Source organism: Abrus precatorius, unplaced genomic scaffold, assembly GCF_003935025.1.
Source record: "Abrus precatorius isolate BTA unplaced genomic scaffold, Abrus_2018 Scaffold10, whole genome shotgun sequence".
Taxonomy (NCBI): domain Eukaryota; kingdom Viridiplantae; phylum Streptophyta; class Magnoliopsida; order Fabales; family Fabaceae; genus Abrus; species Abrus precatorius.
In genome coordinates this window covers 14,900,580-14,915,162 of record NW_020874292.1, presented here as the reverse complement: position 1 = coordinate 14,915,162, position 14,583 = coordinate 14,900,580, and the positions used below count along the sequence as shown (strand labels likewise).

Here is a 14,583-nt window from a genome sequence, read left to right as displayed (position 1 = left end):
ATTGCCTAGGTGTTTCTATCTAGCATAGTTTGGTTTGATTTTACTAGGTGATAGAATATACATGTCAATTTATGGCGTAGTTCATTCAACTAGCTTTGGTGTATTTAGTGTTATGTTGTAGGGGACAATTTCCATTCTCCTTGGTATTCATCAAGTTTAAAAGTCTAAAACTTACCATGAAATGTTGCTTAACTTAGCATTTAATCACACAATTTCACACATACATGTGCACCATAGTAATATAAACAAACATATCAATCTCAATATCAAATACATATCAATAAACTCAAGAGAGTGAGGAATTCTCAAGAGCTTTCAACCACACACAACATTGATAATTTCATCAAGTGTATTCTTATCCATTCCATCAATTCCTAACTCGAGTCATATGAAAGTTTCCCCCTACCTCAGAGAGTAACTTAGCTTGGTGAGGAAAGACACTCCATTTGTAGCTTGGTTTGGGTTGTAATCGCGTTTTTCTCAACGGGATCGTTAATTTTCCTTTTCGAGCGGTTCTTACTATTGAGCCCATAACTTAGGCGTTTAGTATCTGAATGAAGTACGTGAGGTACCAATGCGTTTCTCATTCAAGAATACAGGCACAAAGCTCATTAAAGGAGGTTTTTAACTAACTCAAATAATTTTAGTTAACTAAACACAGTATCGGTACAACATGGTGCTTAGTTCTGAATAACTAGAATTTCAAGTTTCGGTACACTTACCAAATGGAGTGTAATTGAGTGATATAGTGTCCAAATCGTGCTCAAGATAGTTCTTTGGAAACGTAAAACTGTCACGATTTAGAGAATGAGTTGCTGACTTATCCTTGTTCTTTAGGGAAGCAAATGGAATCCAATTCAAACTTGGGATAGCTTGTTAGAAAGCAGAGAAAATGTAATTATGAGACAACTTCATTAAAAATTGTATATCTCATTAATTTGTGATTCAAATCAGGTCCAACCAATTTTGTTTGAAAGCTAAGACATTAATTTTTATAAAAATATGTTCATTCAAATTTTTGGGAATACAGATTGTTCGCAACACTCACATTAATGTAGAGTGTGTCTGCTGATTTTTGAAATGAGACCTCTGTTTGTCCTGACATTTCAACTTAACAAATGAGATCGAAAATGGGCTTAAGATAGCTTGTTGGAAAGATCTAATTTCAAGGATTTCATAAGTGTTTATGAATGTTCATAAAGCTGGATGAAGAGAGATTTAAAAACACATTCTTTTCACTGTTTTCATAAATTTTTCAGAATCGGATATATCATGGTAAAAAAAAAGTTTTTCTCCTTGATCTTTGCTCCAAATATTACTCCGAAAGTGGCTATGGAAAGTTAATGAAGTGTATTATGTGAAGGAATAAGGTCAAGTTAAAAACAAGTAGGTTTAGCAAGTGAAAAATGTAGAACAAATTTCATGCAAGGTGAAAAATGCAGACTTTCTCTATGAAGCTTTGAATTTTGCATGCGTCTCACCATTTTGCGCATATCTTGATCAATTGGAGTCCGATTGATGAGCCGCAAAGTGCGTCAGAAAACTGAGACAATAAGGAACAAGATGGAAGGTTTACATGTCAGTTTCTTTGCATGAAATTCTCCCAAAAATTGAAGAACAGTGGCTGTTGGACTAGCAAAATTCAGCTTGGATCATACTTACAGAATTAAGTTGTTGAGGTGTGAAACGAAATCCAAATCAAGCTTGAGATAGTGCGTCGAAAAGCTATCTTTATGTAGTTTATGAAAATTAAAATTTTAGATTGAAAGAGATTAGTACAGAGGGCATGAAAATTGATTCTTTATACTGTTTTTGCATTAAAATGTAAGAATGAAGGCACTCATGTACTATAGGTGATTGAGGAGGCAAACAATGTCGAATTTAAGCCCACGATATACTGTTGGAAAGGTATTTCTGCAAGGAATACAGAAGGATACTTGTATGTCAAGTTTGGAGACCAGAGAAAAAAGAAAAGTGGCCTCCTTTGCTGTTGAAACACAAAAACGCAGAGCAAGGAAGAGATCTCACTGTTTTTACCACAACTTATGAATTTGATGTCCGTTTTGAGTGAAACCACTTGTGTTTGAAAGCTTTTCCATAGTACAATTCAAATATGAGTTATTGAGTGCAGAAAAACAAGTTTAGAGGGTAAAAAATGTCTCACATAGTGGATGAATGGGGAGGTTTCAAGCTTTTTCATGGAGGAGGTGCAAGAACCTTGGCTTATGCATGGAGAGGGAAGTGTTTAAGGCTTTGGCTATGAATGGTGGCGGTTTACAGCCAAAGGGTCACCAGAAAATGAACAGAAATGGTGGAGAGAAAAGAGAACCGAAAGAAAGTGTGTGAGAGAGAGCTTACACGGTGAGGGAGAAAGAATAAATTTTAGTTTTGTCAATCTTTCAACATATTGTTGCATGTGTGTCACGCATGCAAGGGCTGGTCTTCCTTCACTGACACGTGGCTGACACATGGTGTCGCGCATGTAACAGATTTTCCTTTTGCGACATGTGGCTGACACATGTCATCTCGCATGTAGGGTTCGCCATATTTTGCCACCTATTTCATGCATGCATGATATTTTGAGGCCAGTCTGGTCATTTCACAATTCATTCCAAAAAAACTTGTTGAAGCAAAATCTACCTTGCTGAGGTTTGAAACCAGAGACTTCCAACTCCTAACTAAGGACTAACCCTTCTACTACTACACCACCTTTGCTAGTGCATATAGCAATTGCAACTCAAATATAATTATGGAATTTTCAAATAATCCCACGCATTGAGATCTATCTCTTAAAAAAATCAAATAGGACGAATTATTGGAACGAAATAAAATAAATATTCTATCCCAAAATTTCTTTAACCAAAATCATAAAATTTTGTAAAATACATTTAATTATCTTTGAGAAAAAAGGGGAATCATATTACACATGTGAATGTGGAAGGGAGCAAAAATGAGGATGTTAAATGTATTAACCTAAGAATAGTAGCCAAAGGCTTGTATTGCCCCTCTTGTGAGTTCTAGGTGCACAGTGTCTCACTTAGGCGAGGTAATTCTTTCTCAAGCGAGACTAAGTCATGCTGAATTAGACATTTTGGAGTGTTCTCGCTCAAGCGAGATTAGATAGGATCACCTCAATTGTCCCCTCGCCCAAGCGAGAAGCGATCTCGCTCAGGCGAGAAGCGACCTCGCTCAAGCGAAAGAAGCTCGCTCAGGCGAGAAGTCATAGGAAAAATGAGTAGCTCGTTGGACTTAATCTCATTCAGGCGAGAATGTTGCTCGCTCAAGCGAGACGTTTCTTGCTCAGGCGAGATGTTCCTTGTTCAAGTGAGAATAGCAAAAATTTAAGGAGTTCCACTGTCTAGTTTTCTCACCCAGGCGAGAGCAAGGCTTTCTTAAGTGAGGATTAGCTCGCTCAACCGAGAGCACGCAGGCTTGGAGGGGTATTTAAGGAACTACATCATAGAGAAACGTCCATTTCTCACCAGATAGCCTTCTTCTCTCATTCAAGGCTGAACTTTTTCCCTATCCAAGTGGGAACCTTTGTTTAGTGCAGAACTCAATGAGCTCCTGAGATTTCGTTCTCTAACTCTACTTCTTATTTCTTGGGTTTCTCTTCTCTAAAGTTTCTATTTCCTATTAGTATACGGCCTTATTTCGTTACTAAATGTTGGACTTCTACGTTTTATTAAATTTTAATCCTCTTTTAAAATGCAGATATTTAATACTGAAATAAATGATTTAACATGTTATAGATCTTTTATAAAAAGGGGATCGTGATAATACATATATAAAAACATTAAAATAAAAAATAAAATATATAAATAAAAAATAATTATTTAATTTATTTTCTTTATGAATTTATAAAAATTAATGGTACATCACATCTTTATTACATTTTCATTATCTTTTAATAAAAATTTTAGATAATAGACTTAATTTAATAATTAAAATTACCAAAAATAAATATACAATTAAAATTTAAGATATTAAAATTATAGCTATACCAAAGTATATAAACTAAAAATATATTAAACACAGAAAAATGAACAAAAAAAGTAAGCTTTTTCGTGAGTTTGGTATAGAACATTTGAAATTTTATCTAATATCTAGTAATATATAGGAGTATTAATAATTGAAAATGGTAGGTACTAACGTGTGGGAAAACAAGATGAGGAAGCACACGCGCATGTTGACTGGTGCTCACTTTCTCGTTAATTTCTTCGTTTTATTCTATGAATATGTAAGTCAAAAGTCAAAAGCCACAGATTGGGGAAATTATGTAGAGACCAGAGAGAGAAAACTTGGAGAGCAAATAACAAAGCTTCTCCTCCACAATTTCCTTTTTTTTTTTTTTTCTTGCACCCGAGATATTTCACCTTTCTCTTCTCAAATTTCCACTAATTAAAATCCTTTTTTTTTCTTAACTCTCTGCTTGGTTACATCTCTGTCTCAGATTTCTTTTGGTTGTTGGTCCTTTCTTATGATTTGCAGTTCTTTTATCTGTCACGTTTCTATATGTATGGACTGCATGTGATTTTCAGTGTCTTTTTATTGAAACTAAAATAAAAAAGAGAAGTTTTTTTGGAGTTATTTATTATTGATTATTGATTGGGAGGTAAGGTGTTTATGTGAGGGTCAATTGGTTGAGTTTTCCATTTCTTGTGCAATTTTGTTTATGAGATTTTGAGTTTAGAAGTTGTGGTTTCTGTTTGTGTACTATGCAAATGATCATCAAGCCTCTTACTTGCATAGAGTTCTTTATAAGAGTTGGGACTTGTCCTTGTTACTTTGTATTTCTGATAATGAAAAAGGGCATGAAAAGTTAAAATAGTTCTTTCAAATTATCCAGCTATGTCCTCATCTTTTTGATAATTTTCAGATGCAGGGTTTAAACTTCGAAGTTTAAACCATTTACAATCCTTCAATTATTGTTCCTTTAAGGACAAAGCAGTATATTCTTCATTTATTTCCAAGCTTCCTTTTAGGTAAGCTCTTGCTGCTATCACTGTTTTCCTTTTGTGTATACAGTGGATAATGATTTTGAATCGGAGATGAAATAGTCCTTTTCAGTTGTAGAGGGGTGCATTCTGGTCTGGATTTCTTCTTGCTGGTTCCTCTTGGCCAGTATGGAGGGACATAAATCTGTTGTCACTTCCTGTGAAGAGGACCAACATGTGGTTGCTGCTGCTCAGCACATTTTGAAGGCACTAGCAGCAAGTAAGACGGTTTCTGATGACATGAGGAAAACGCTGTTGGATATTGTGACCCAGTTGTCTACGATGTCCATAGTCAATGAGAGAAATGAAAGGGGCATGAAGCAATTAGAGAGGCAACTTAAGTGTGCTGAAGACACAGTAATGAGGTGGGAGACAAACCGCTCCATGATATGGGATTCTAGTCCTAGTGAGTCTTCTGAGTATTTGAAAGTTGTTGGTGATATCCAAGCTCTGACTCTGAGTTTGCAAAACCTTTCTCTGAAAGAGAATTGGAAGCAGAAGGAACTTCTTCAGCGCGCCAATGGGATTCTACAGGTTGCTATGTCAAGGCTTGAGGAAGAGTTAGTCCACATTTTTGTTCAACATAAGCAATATTTTGAGCCTGAATACATGTCTTTCTTTTCTAATAGGATGGATATGGTGTATGATGAATCATTTGGTTCAATTGAGGGTGAAAAAATCGAGGAGGCATCCCGGAGTAGTGGCGGTAATCAATCCCAGGCGAGCACTGTTGATTTGGTGAATCCAGCAATGCTTCAAGATCTAAAGACCATTGCAAATGTCATGTTTGCTTCAAAATACCATCAGGAATTCTGTCAGGTCTTTGTCACATCCAGGAGGGATGCCTTGGCTGAGTACTTTGTCATTCTTGAGATGGAGAAATTAAGCATTGAGAATGTGCTAAAATTGGAGTGGCATTGCTTAAACCATGAGATAAAGAAATGGATTCGCGCCATGAAGATCATTATTAGGGGATATCTTGTTAGCGAAAAACGTTTGTGTAAGCAGCTCCTTGGAGACTTTGGTTCATTTTATCAATTTTGCTTTTCTGAAATATCTCAGAGTTTTATGTTGCACCTTCTGAATTTTGGTGAGGCAGTGGCAATGTCAACACACACACCAGAAAAGTTGTTTTCTTTTCTAAACATGTATGAGGTTTTGGAGCATCTTTCTGTGGATGTGGACATCTTGTTCTTTGAAGAAGTTGGTTCTTTTGTTAGGGGAGAGTTTCACAAGCTTTTAAGGAGGTTTGGTGATGCTGTAAAGTCTACACTTAAGGCATTCAGAAATGCCATTGCAACTAACCCATCAAAGACCCGTTTTCCTGGAGGGGGTGTTCACCAGATTACCAAGTATGTGATGAATTACATCATGGCACTAGGTGGATATGCTGATACCCTTAATCTCCTTCTTGTTGATGAAAGTTCTATTGATCCTTCAGGCAATAAACATGACACTCCAGCTCTCTCATTGTGTCCAATGGCTTGCCATTTTCGGTCGATCACAAACGCTCTAGAATCCAACTTAAGCACCAAATCCAAGTTATATAAAGATGTGGCTTTGCAAAATATTTTCATGATGAATAACATTCATTACATGGTGCAGAAGGTTAAGTCCTCTGACCTAAGCCATTTCTTTGGTGATCGCTGGCTTCGCCAGCATGCTGGGAGGTTGCAACGCGATGCTAAAAGTTACGAGATGGTCACTTGGGGTTCAGTACTTTCTATGCTTAGAGATGGAAGTGTGTCAAATGTTTCACAGAGAACTTTGCAAAAAAGGTGCAAAGAGTTTAGCACTGCCTTTGGTGAAATATATAGGACTCAGACAGGGTGGTGTATCCCTGACCCTCAACTTCGTGAAGAACTTCAAATTTCAGTTTCCCAGAAAGTGGTTTCTGCTTATCGCACATACACTGGGAGACACTCATCCACCATTGCTGAAAAGTATATCAAATACACTGTGGAGGATCTCCAGACTTGTATTTTCGACCTTTTTCAAGGTTCGTCAAAATCTATGCACTATACTTAGCTCAGAAAGTGAAGGGTTATTCTCAGTTTTGCTGAGATCTTTGTATATATTGCTTGTCACTTAGCAAAATGACACCACGGTCTTAGTTCAGGATTAGGGGCCGTATACTATTGTTCTCCATTGGCATCAAATAAATGAATATGATCTTGTTGGATATGATTTTACTTGTTGGCCAATTGAATAAAATGTTATCCTCAATCTGTATAAGTAATTAAAAGTGATAAATTTTATTGAAAAAAAAATTATTTAATATTTGAAAGATATAAAAGTGTAATAAATATTATATTTTTTTATTAATTTTTTAATAAAAATTTACTGTTTATAATTAGTTGAACTCAACTTTAAGAATTGAAGTTTACTAAATATATAATTTATAAGACAACTAAATAACAGTTGACAGCATAAATAACTTATCTTAAGACATGATAATTAAAAAAATTATGAACTTACCAATATCAAATGACACGTAAATAGTTGAAGATTGAAAATAGGTTGAAATATTTTAAAGAAAGATATGCACATAAAACATCTCCATTAGTAATTCATTTCAATGTTCTATTATATTTATATATAATATATTAAAATTGTGATAAAAGTGGCTAGATTATGTTTACAACATTCTAATTTTAACATGTTAGTATTTTTTGTGAATTATTGAGTTATAAAACTTACGAATTATAACATGAAGTCATAAAAAAAAAGGTGATGGAGTATAAATTAAGAAGAAATTGGAATTGAAGATAATCAATTTCATTTTATGTAGAAAGGTCTATAAACAAAAACTATATACTTCTTTTTTACTAAAAATAATATTACAAAAGAAGATACTTTATATTAATTTAAAAAAAGACATATGATTGTGTGTTAAAGAGAAGTCTTTTATAAGACTTTAGAAAAAAAGAAGGTTTGTATAACATGTATTTAAGCTAAATAAAACATGGATAAGAAGATAATTACAAATGTGAAAATTCTTGAAGGCGTATCTAAAGACTTCCTTATAAGAATCATTCTACATTAAAGTAAAGCTTTGAATTTTTACTTGTTTAACTTGACATACAAAAAAATATTCCAAAGTGCATGATCTTTGTGAATGACTTATTCCTAGTTGAGAAATTAAAAAAAAAAAGTGAACTCTAAATTTGAGCAAAAGTGAACAAATATGTAAACAAAAGATGTTAACTTTAAGAGTTTTTATATGAAAGAATTAAAACAAATTATATGCATTACAATATTAGCATAAAAATAATACGGGGATCATGCATTTGAAGTTAAAATTAGACATCGTTTGTAACGCTCCAAATTTTATAATATTGTTAGATTATTAATATAAATATGTGAATAGTATTGAATGTGCGTTTGACTTGTGCGGTGACGTGAATATGTGTGTAAATATGTATGGATGTACATATATTTGTATATTATGGTTGAAATAGAATGAGAAATAGGCTAAGTGTGGGCTGCAGAGGCATTCTCGCTATAATGAGAAGGCCTTGGGTGAAGGACATGCATCTGTTGCGTTCTCGCTGCAACGAAAGTCCCTTCGCTATTGCAACACCCCATATTTTTGTAATATAATGGGAATACGTGAAATTTTAAGTTTGATTGCTGATTGTGCATTGAGATTGGATGACTGGACTGGATTGAAAATAGGCTAAGTGTGTGTTGCAGAGTGTTCTCGTTGTAACGAGACAACCCTAGGCGAAAAGCAGGAAATTGTGTCGTTCTTGCTGTAGCGAGAAGGCACTGGGAGAGGAGGAGTGAAACTGTCGCGTTCTCGCTGTAGCGAGAATTCCCTTGCTGTAGTGAGAGGGCGACAGTGGAAGGTGCATTTTTGGGTGTAGTCTCGCTGTAGCGAGATTTTACAGAAACTATAATCCAGTTTCCTCTAAGATTGAAGGGGTATTTGAGGGGTTTAGGATTTTGGGAAGCTCATTTCTCATCCTTCTCTTCAAACTCTCTTCGATTCTCTCGACTCTCAACCTTATTTTACCGATTAAACTGCCTCCAAAGTCGATTGTGAGTAAGATTGAAGGTTGTAATTACGTTTGGAGCATTTGGAGGCTGAGATACTGCGTGAGAGGCATTTTTTACCATCAGATTGTATTGGGTCTTCGATTTGAGGTAAGGAGGACTCTACCCTATCTCATTTTGCTTGAAAATATGTTTATATTATTATTTGTAGAGTTTTGATTGAAATAACACGTAGAAAGGTGTGCATATGGATGAAAATGACTTGATTGTAATAGGGTATAGTGGAAATCTTGTATGGAACTTAGTGTTTTCGGTATAGAGAAATGTTATGTATGATGGAATGAATTGTGTTGGAAATGTTGTGTGTTTGAATGTAACGCAAATGAATGTGGGCATGGGTGTCGTGTGTGAACATGAATAGTATATGTGATTGAGAATGTGGCTGAAAATGTGTGTGAATGGCATGTTATATGCGATCGTTAATATGTTGGAAGCTATGAACTGTTCAGCGATACACTAGAGGTGTGGAAGATGGGGGGTAGAAATACCTTGGGAGAGAGAGGGTGGTGGTGACACCAACAGTGAGTGTGGGTGCACCACGGACCACATGCTCTCCTCCTGACTCGACCTCTGACTAACAACTTTGCTAAAAGGCTCATGACTGCACGTGTTGTATCCGTGAGGCAAGGGCTAACCAGTGACCATCCATGGTATAAAACTATGATCACAGTGCCACAATGAGTGTGGCTACTTGCAATGAGTGCATGTGTGTGGAATGTTTGTTGGTTTAGTAAGCGTACCTGTCTGTGAATTGAAATAGAATGTTTTACTTGTGATTGCTGATGTTTGATTTAGAATACGTTAGAAAGTGTGTGGAACAGACAAGGTGAGACTTTATGCTTGTTTGTGTGTGTGATGGTATAGAGTACTCACCTTTACATTTATTTTTCTAGTGACCAAGACGATCAGCACCAGGCTCAGTGAAGGGATGAATGATATTGCTATAGGGCTTAGACTGTTTATTTTGAAAATATGATGTAATTGAATTAATCCTGTAGCAGTTATTTGATATAAATTTGTAAACCCTTCTTATATTGAAACACTTTGATGAAATTGTGTGTTGGGAATTATTTAAATGGAAATTTTTATTATTCCTATTTTTGCAAAAATTATTTATTAAAATTAAGGTATTATAGCTGTAGCAAGAGGGCAATAGAGAATGATGCATTTCTGGCTGCAGTCTCGTTGTAGCGAGATTTTCCAAAAACCTATATCTTGCTATAGCGAGAGTGTCGCAACTCCTAAGGTATTTGAGAGGTTTAGGGTTCAGGAAACACATTCCCATTCTTTTCTCTTCGTCTTTTTTTCGATTCTCTCGATTCCCAGCCCTATTTCACCGATTAAACTGTCTCCAAAGTGTAAGCAAGATTGAATGTTGAGATTGTGTTTGGGACGTTGGGAGGATGAAACGCTGTGTGGGAAACGTTTTCTACCGTTAGATTGTGTTTGGTCTTCAATCCGAGGTAAGGGGGACTCTACCCTATCTCATTTTGTTAAAATTCATTTATTTTGCTATGTGTGTTTTGATGGACAATTCGTGTTTGGCATGACGTATTAGATGTTGGTTGATATTATGTTTGATGAAGTGACATGATTGTGGTAGAGCTATTATGGAATCTCCTTAAAACGAATTAGGGTTAATTAAGCAATGTCCCCCTTATTCACCATTAATTCAATTCAAGAGGCAAGGAAGAAGTAATTCATGAAAAGAAAGGAGTTATATTATCATTAAAATCAAGGAACTCAAGAATCCATGTGAACTCACTAAGGATTACACAAAAATTTAGCCCTCCATGGAAATGGGGATCAAAAACACAGTTTCAATGTAGGTTGATATTATGTGTGATGAAGTGACATGATTGTGGTAGAGCTATTATGGAAATTTGATGTTTAAGTGTAATGTGATTGAATGTAGGCATATGTGCCATGTGTGGAAGTGAATGTGAATGTGGGTGAATATGTGTAGACATGCCATTGATTGATGTTGAATAATATAAAATGAGCGAGAATGTGTGAGAATGACATGTTGAATATGATTGTGTTTGAATGTGTTGAAAAACTATGAATGGTTTAGCGATACACTAGGGTGTGGAAGATGGGGGCGATAAAAATACCTTAGGGAAGAGAGAGTGGTGGTGACACCAACAGTGAGTGTGGGTGCACCATAAGCTACACACTCTCCTCCTAACTCGGCCTCTCACTAACACCTTTGCTTAGGGGGCCTAGTACCGCACCCGTTGTATCCGTGGAGCAGGGTCTATTCGACAACCATCCATGGTATGAAATTGAGTAAGTCCCTAAGGTTAAGAGCATCATGAAACTGTGATTATAGTACCACAGTGAGCATGGCTACGTGTAGTGAGCGCACATGTGTGTGGATTGTTTGATGGTGTAGTGAGCACACCTGTATGTGAATTGGAATGGAATGTTGAAGTGTTACTTGTGTCTATTGATGCATGCTTTAAATTATAGTAGTAAATGCGTGAAACGTGCAAGATGAGTCTCTGTGCTTGTGTCTGACAGTGTGAAGTACTCACCTTTACATTTAATTTTCAGGTGACCAAGACAATTAGCATGGGCTCAGTGAAGGAATGGATGAAACTACTATAGAACTTAGAAAGTTATTTTGAAAACTCTGATGTATTTGAACTAGTCTTGTAGCAATGATTTGATATAAACTTGTAATTCATCCTTATTTTGAAACACTCTATTGAACTATGTATTGGGAACCGTTTGAATGAAAAATTTTATTATTTCCATTTTTGTGAAATTTATTTATTTGAAAATTAAATTAAAGTGTTACAATTTTGGTATCAGAGCATTTCATCCAAACTGGACTGGGGTATTGGGGCTGAAGCATCCAAACTGTGTGTTGGTGTGTTTTGTTTGCTTGAATTGTAAATGTTGTTATCGATTTGACTTGTTGAATGTGATTTGCTGAAATTTTTGCTAGATTAGATTAGAAATGGCTGGTAGAGGTAGAGGAGCTGGTGTCACCAATGATGGTCTAGAGGCCTTGGTGCATAACCAAGATGGAGTGCTGGCTAAATACCAAAGGCCGTCTACCTTCACTAGGCATAACCCTTCAAAGTTTGATCTGGAAGGAGCCTAGAAATGGATAGCAAACGTGGAGAAAATCTTCCATGCAATGAGGTGCAGGAAAGAGCACAAAGTAACCTAAGCCACCTACATGCTATGTCGGGAGGCAGAAGATTGGTGGAGGTTTGCCAGTCAAACGTTACTACAAGAGGGTGGCTATATTTTGTAGAAAGCATTCAAGACAAGCTTCCTAGGGAACTACTTCTCTCAAGATCTGAAGAAGCATAAGGCTCGAGAATTCCTTGACCTGAAACAAGAAAGCATGACTGTGGGGGAGTATGCGACAAAGTTTCAAGAGCTGATGAAGTACTGGCCTCATTACCAACATACAAATTAGCTCAGATCTATTGGGATCTTTTGTTCATTTTTACTTTCCATTTGTTTTCTGGTGTTGAGAGAGTCTAAGAGAGAAATTGGGGACGAACACCAAGCTTCAAATCTTGAGGAATAAGATTGAAGATTGGCTTGAAGATGCTTCTTCGTTCATCTTCTTCTTTTCTTTCTTTCTCTTTTCATTTTGTAATGGTTGCTTAAACTCTTTGTAGTTAGGGATTATGGATCTGAAATCGAAGTGTTGAATTATTTTGGATCTGAACTTTGAGTGTTGAATTGGATTGAGTAATTGATTCTGCTTTTCAAGTAGTTGTTGAATGGAAATTTGATTAACTAATTACTAAGGAACTTTTATCAATGGAAGTTGAACTTGTTTCTCATATCTGAATCAATTACCAAGATTTTTGATTTCTTAAGGATAAGTGATGAATCCACTTTTTATTATATTTTTACTTGCCTTTTTTATGCTTCTTGATAGAAAAAATAGACTTAGATAGTGAAAATAATATAGAAATCACATTTTGAATAAATATCATAGGTTTATTAATTTTTGGTTAATTTGCAGAATGCCCAAGTTAAATTTGAGAAATCTTGGTCCTTGAATGAAAGTTGCCCACAAAGTAGCCACTTTGAGGAGCAAAAGTAGCAACTACAGCAAGCCTGGGCATTAAAGGTCCCAAAGTAGCCACTTTGAGGAGCAAAAGTGGCAACTCCAGAAGCTCCAGGGACGCCAATTTTGAAGCATGATGCGCGTGGTTACTATGGGCTCTCATAGTAGCTACGCGCATCCAAAGTAGTTACTTTGAAGACCAAAAGTGGCAACTTCAGAAGCTCCTGGACGCTGATTTTGAAGCCTTCCTGCGCGTGGTTACTATGGGCTCTCATAGTAGCTACGCCCATCCAAAGTAGCTACTTTCAGCACAAATAGTAGCAACTCCAGAGAAGCGGCATTCCTTCCATCCTGCGCGTGGACACTTTGAAGGCCCAAAGTGGACACTTTGGTGACATGTCATCCACTATAAATAGATTTTAGGAATTAGGGTACGGGACTTTTGACACTTTACACAATTTCTCTTTGTCAAATTGGGATATTTTCTTACGACATTGGAGTCTTGGGTGACAGCCAAGGGTCCTCTATAGGTTTTAATTTCCAATTTCTCCTTTGATTTTTGTTAAGTTTACATTAATGATGTTTACGTTCTTGCATTTCTTTCTCTCATTTGTGAAGCCCATCCATATGGAGGGCTAAACTTTCTTGTAATTCCTAGTCAATGCACATGAATCTTGAATTCTTGGGATTAATTGCAATACAAATCTTTCTTTCCTTGAATTTATTAACCCCAATCTCTGAATGAAATGGAATTTGCATGAAGGGAACATTGCTTAATGAACCCTAATTTACCTAACGAAATTCTAATTCAAAATTGCTTAATTTTGATTAATCCTTGAGGTTGCTTAATCTTAGGGATAGAGATTGGAGCCCATTAAGATGCTTAATTTTAATTGGGATGTTAAAGTTAGTCTTCGCTTGTTAGATTAACTTAATTCAAGGGAAAGAAAGGGGATTATTGAATCATTTGAAAGAATAATGATAGAACTCATTGCTTGACTAGGGATTACTCATTTTAATTGATTGAATTTCATTAAATTTACATTTCGTTCTTGATTAAAACCCAGAAATTGACAAACCTCCCCCCAATTTACTTGCTTTAAAATACATGTTTACACTTGTTCGATGTATGTTCTCAACCAAAAATTCCTTGGAGACGACCTAGGATAACACCCTAGTACTGCATTCATTTCTTTGCATATTTGATGAGGATTAACGACAATCTTTTGCATGACGAGTAGCTCAAATATCGTTTCATCAATCAGACATCTTTATCTTGCAATCTTTTGGTTTCTAATGCTTAATGCAATATTTAATTGAACCAGATCTAAGGAATTAGAATAATTGAATTGAATGTTAGATTCATTGAGTTAAGGAATTAACCTTTGATTAATATATTGCGAAACTGATTGTCATTCCATCTAAATACTTGTAAGTTCAGAACTTTATTGAATCAACACTGAAGCATTAGTGAAAGAAGTCCCT

General features: G+C 35.8%; 1 protein-coding gene across 3 annotated transcripts; it reads left to right on the top strand.

Annotated features, from left to right (window-relative positions):
* The first annotated feature begins 4,261 nt into the window (after positions 1-4,261).
* On the top strand, positions 4,262-11,814 carry LOC113871054 (exocyst complex component EXO70E2-like). Of its 3 annotated transcripts, none has more exons than XM_027507785.1 (2): positions 4,262-6,996; positions 11,613-11,814. In XM_027507785.1, the coding sequence occupies exons 1-2, from the start codon at positions 5,127-5,129 to the stop codon at positions 11,627-11,629; spliced, it is 1,887 nt and encodes a 628-aa protein (XP_027363586.1). In that variant the 5' UTR covers positions 4,262-5,126; the 3' UTR covers positions 11,630-11,814. The 3 variants fall into 3 exon arrangements, with proteins under 3 accessions (XP_027363586.1, XP_027363575.1, XP_027363565.1); XM_027507774.1 differs by lacking the exon at positions 11,613-11,814 and having other exon boundaries at positions 4,271-4,985; positions 5,071-7,180; XM_027507764.1 differs by lacking the exon at positions 11,613-11,814 and having other exon boundaries at positions 4,415-4,985; positions 5,077-7,180.
* Positions 11,815-14,583: the final 2,769 nt, after the last annotated feature.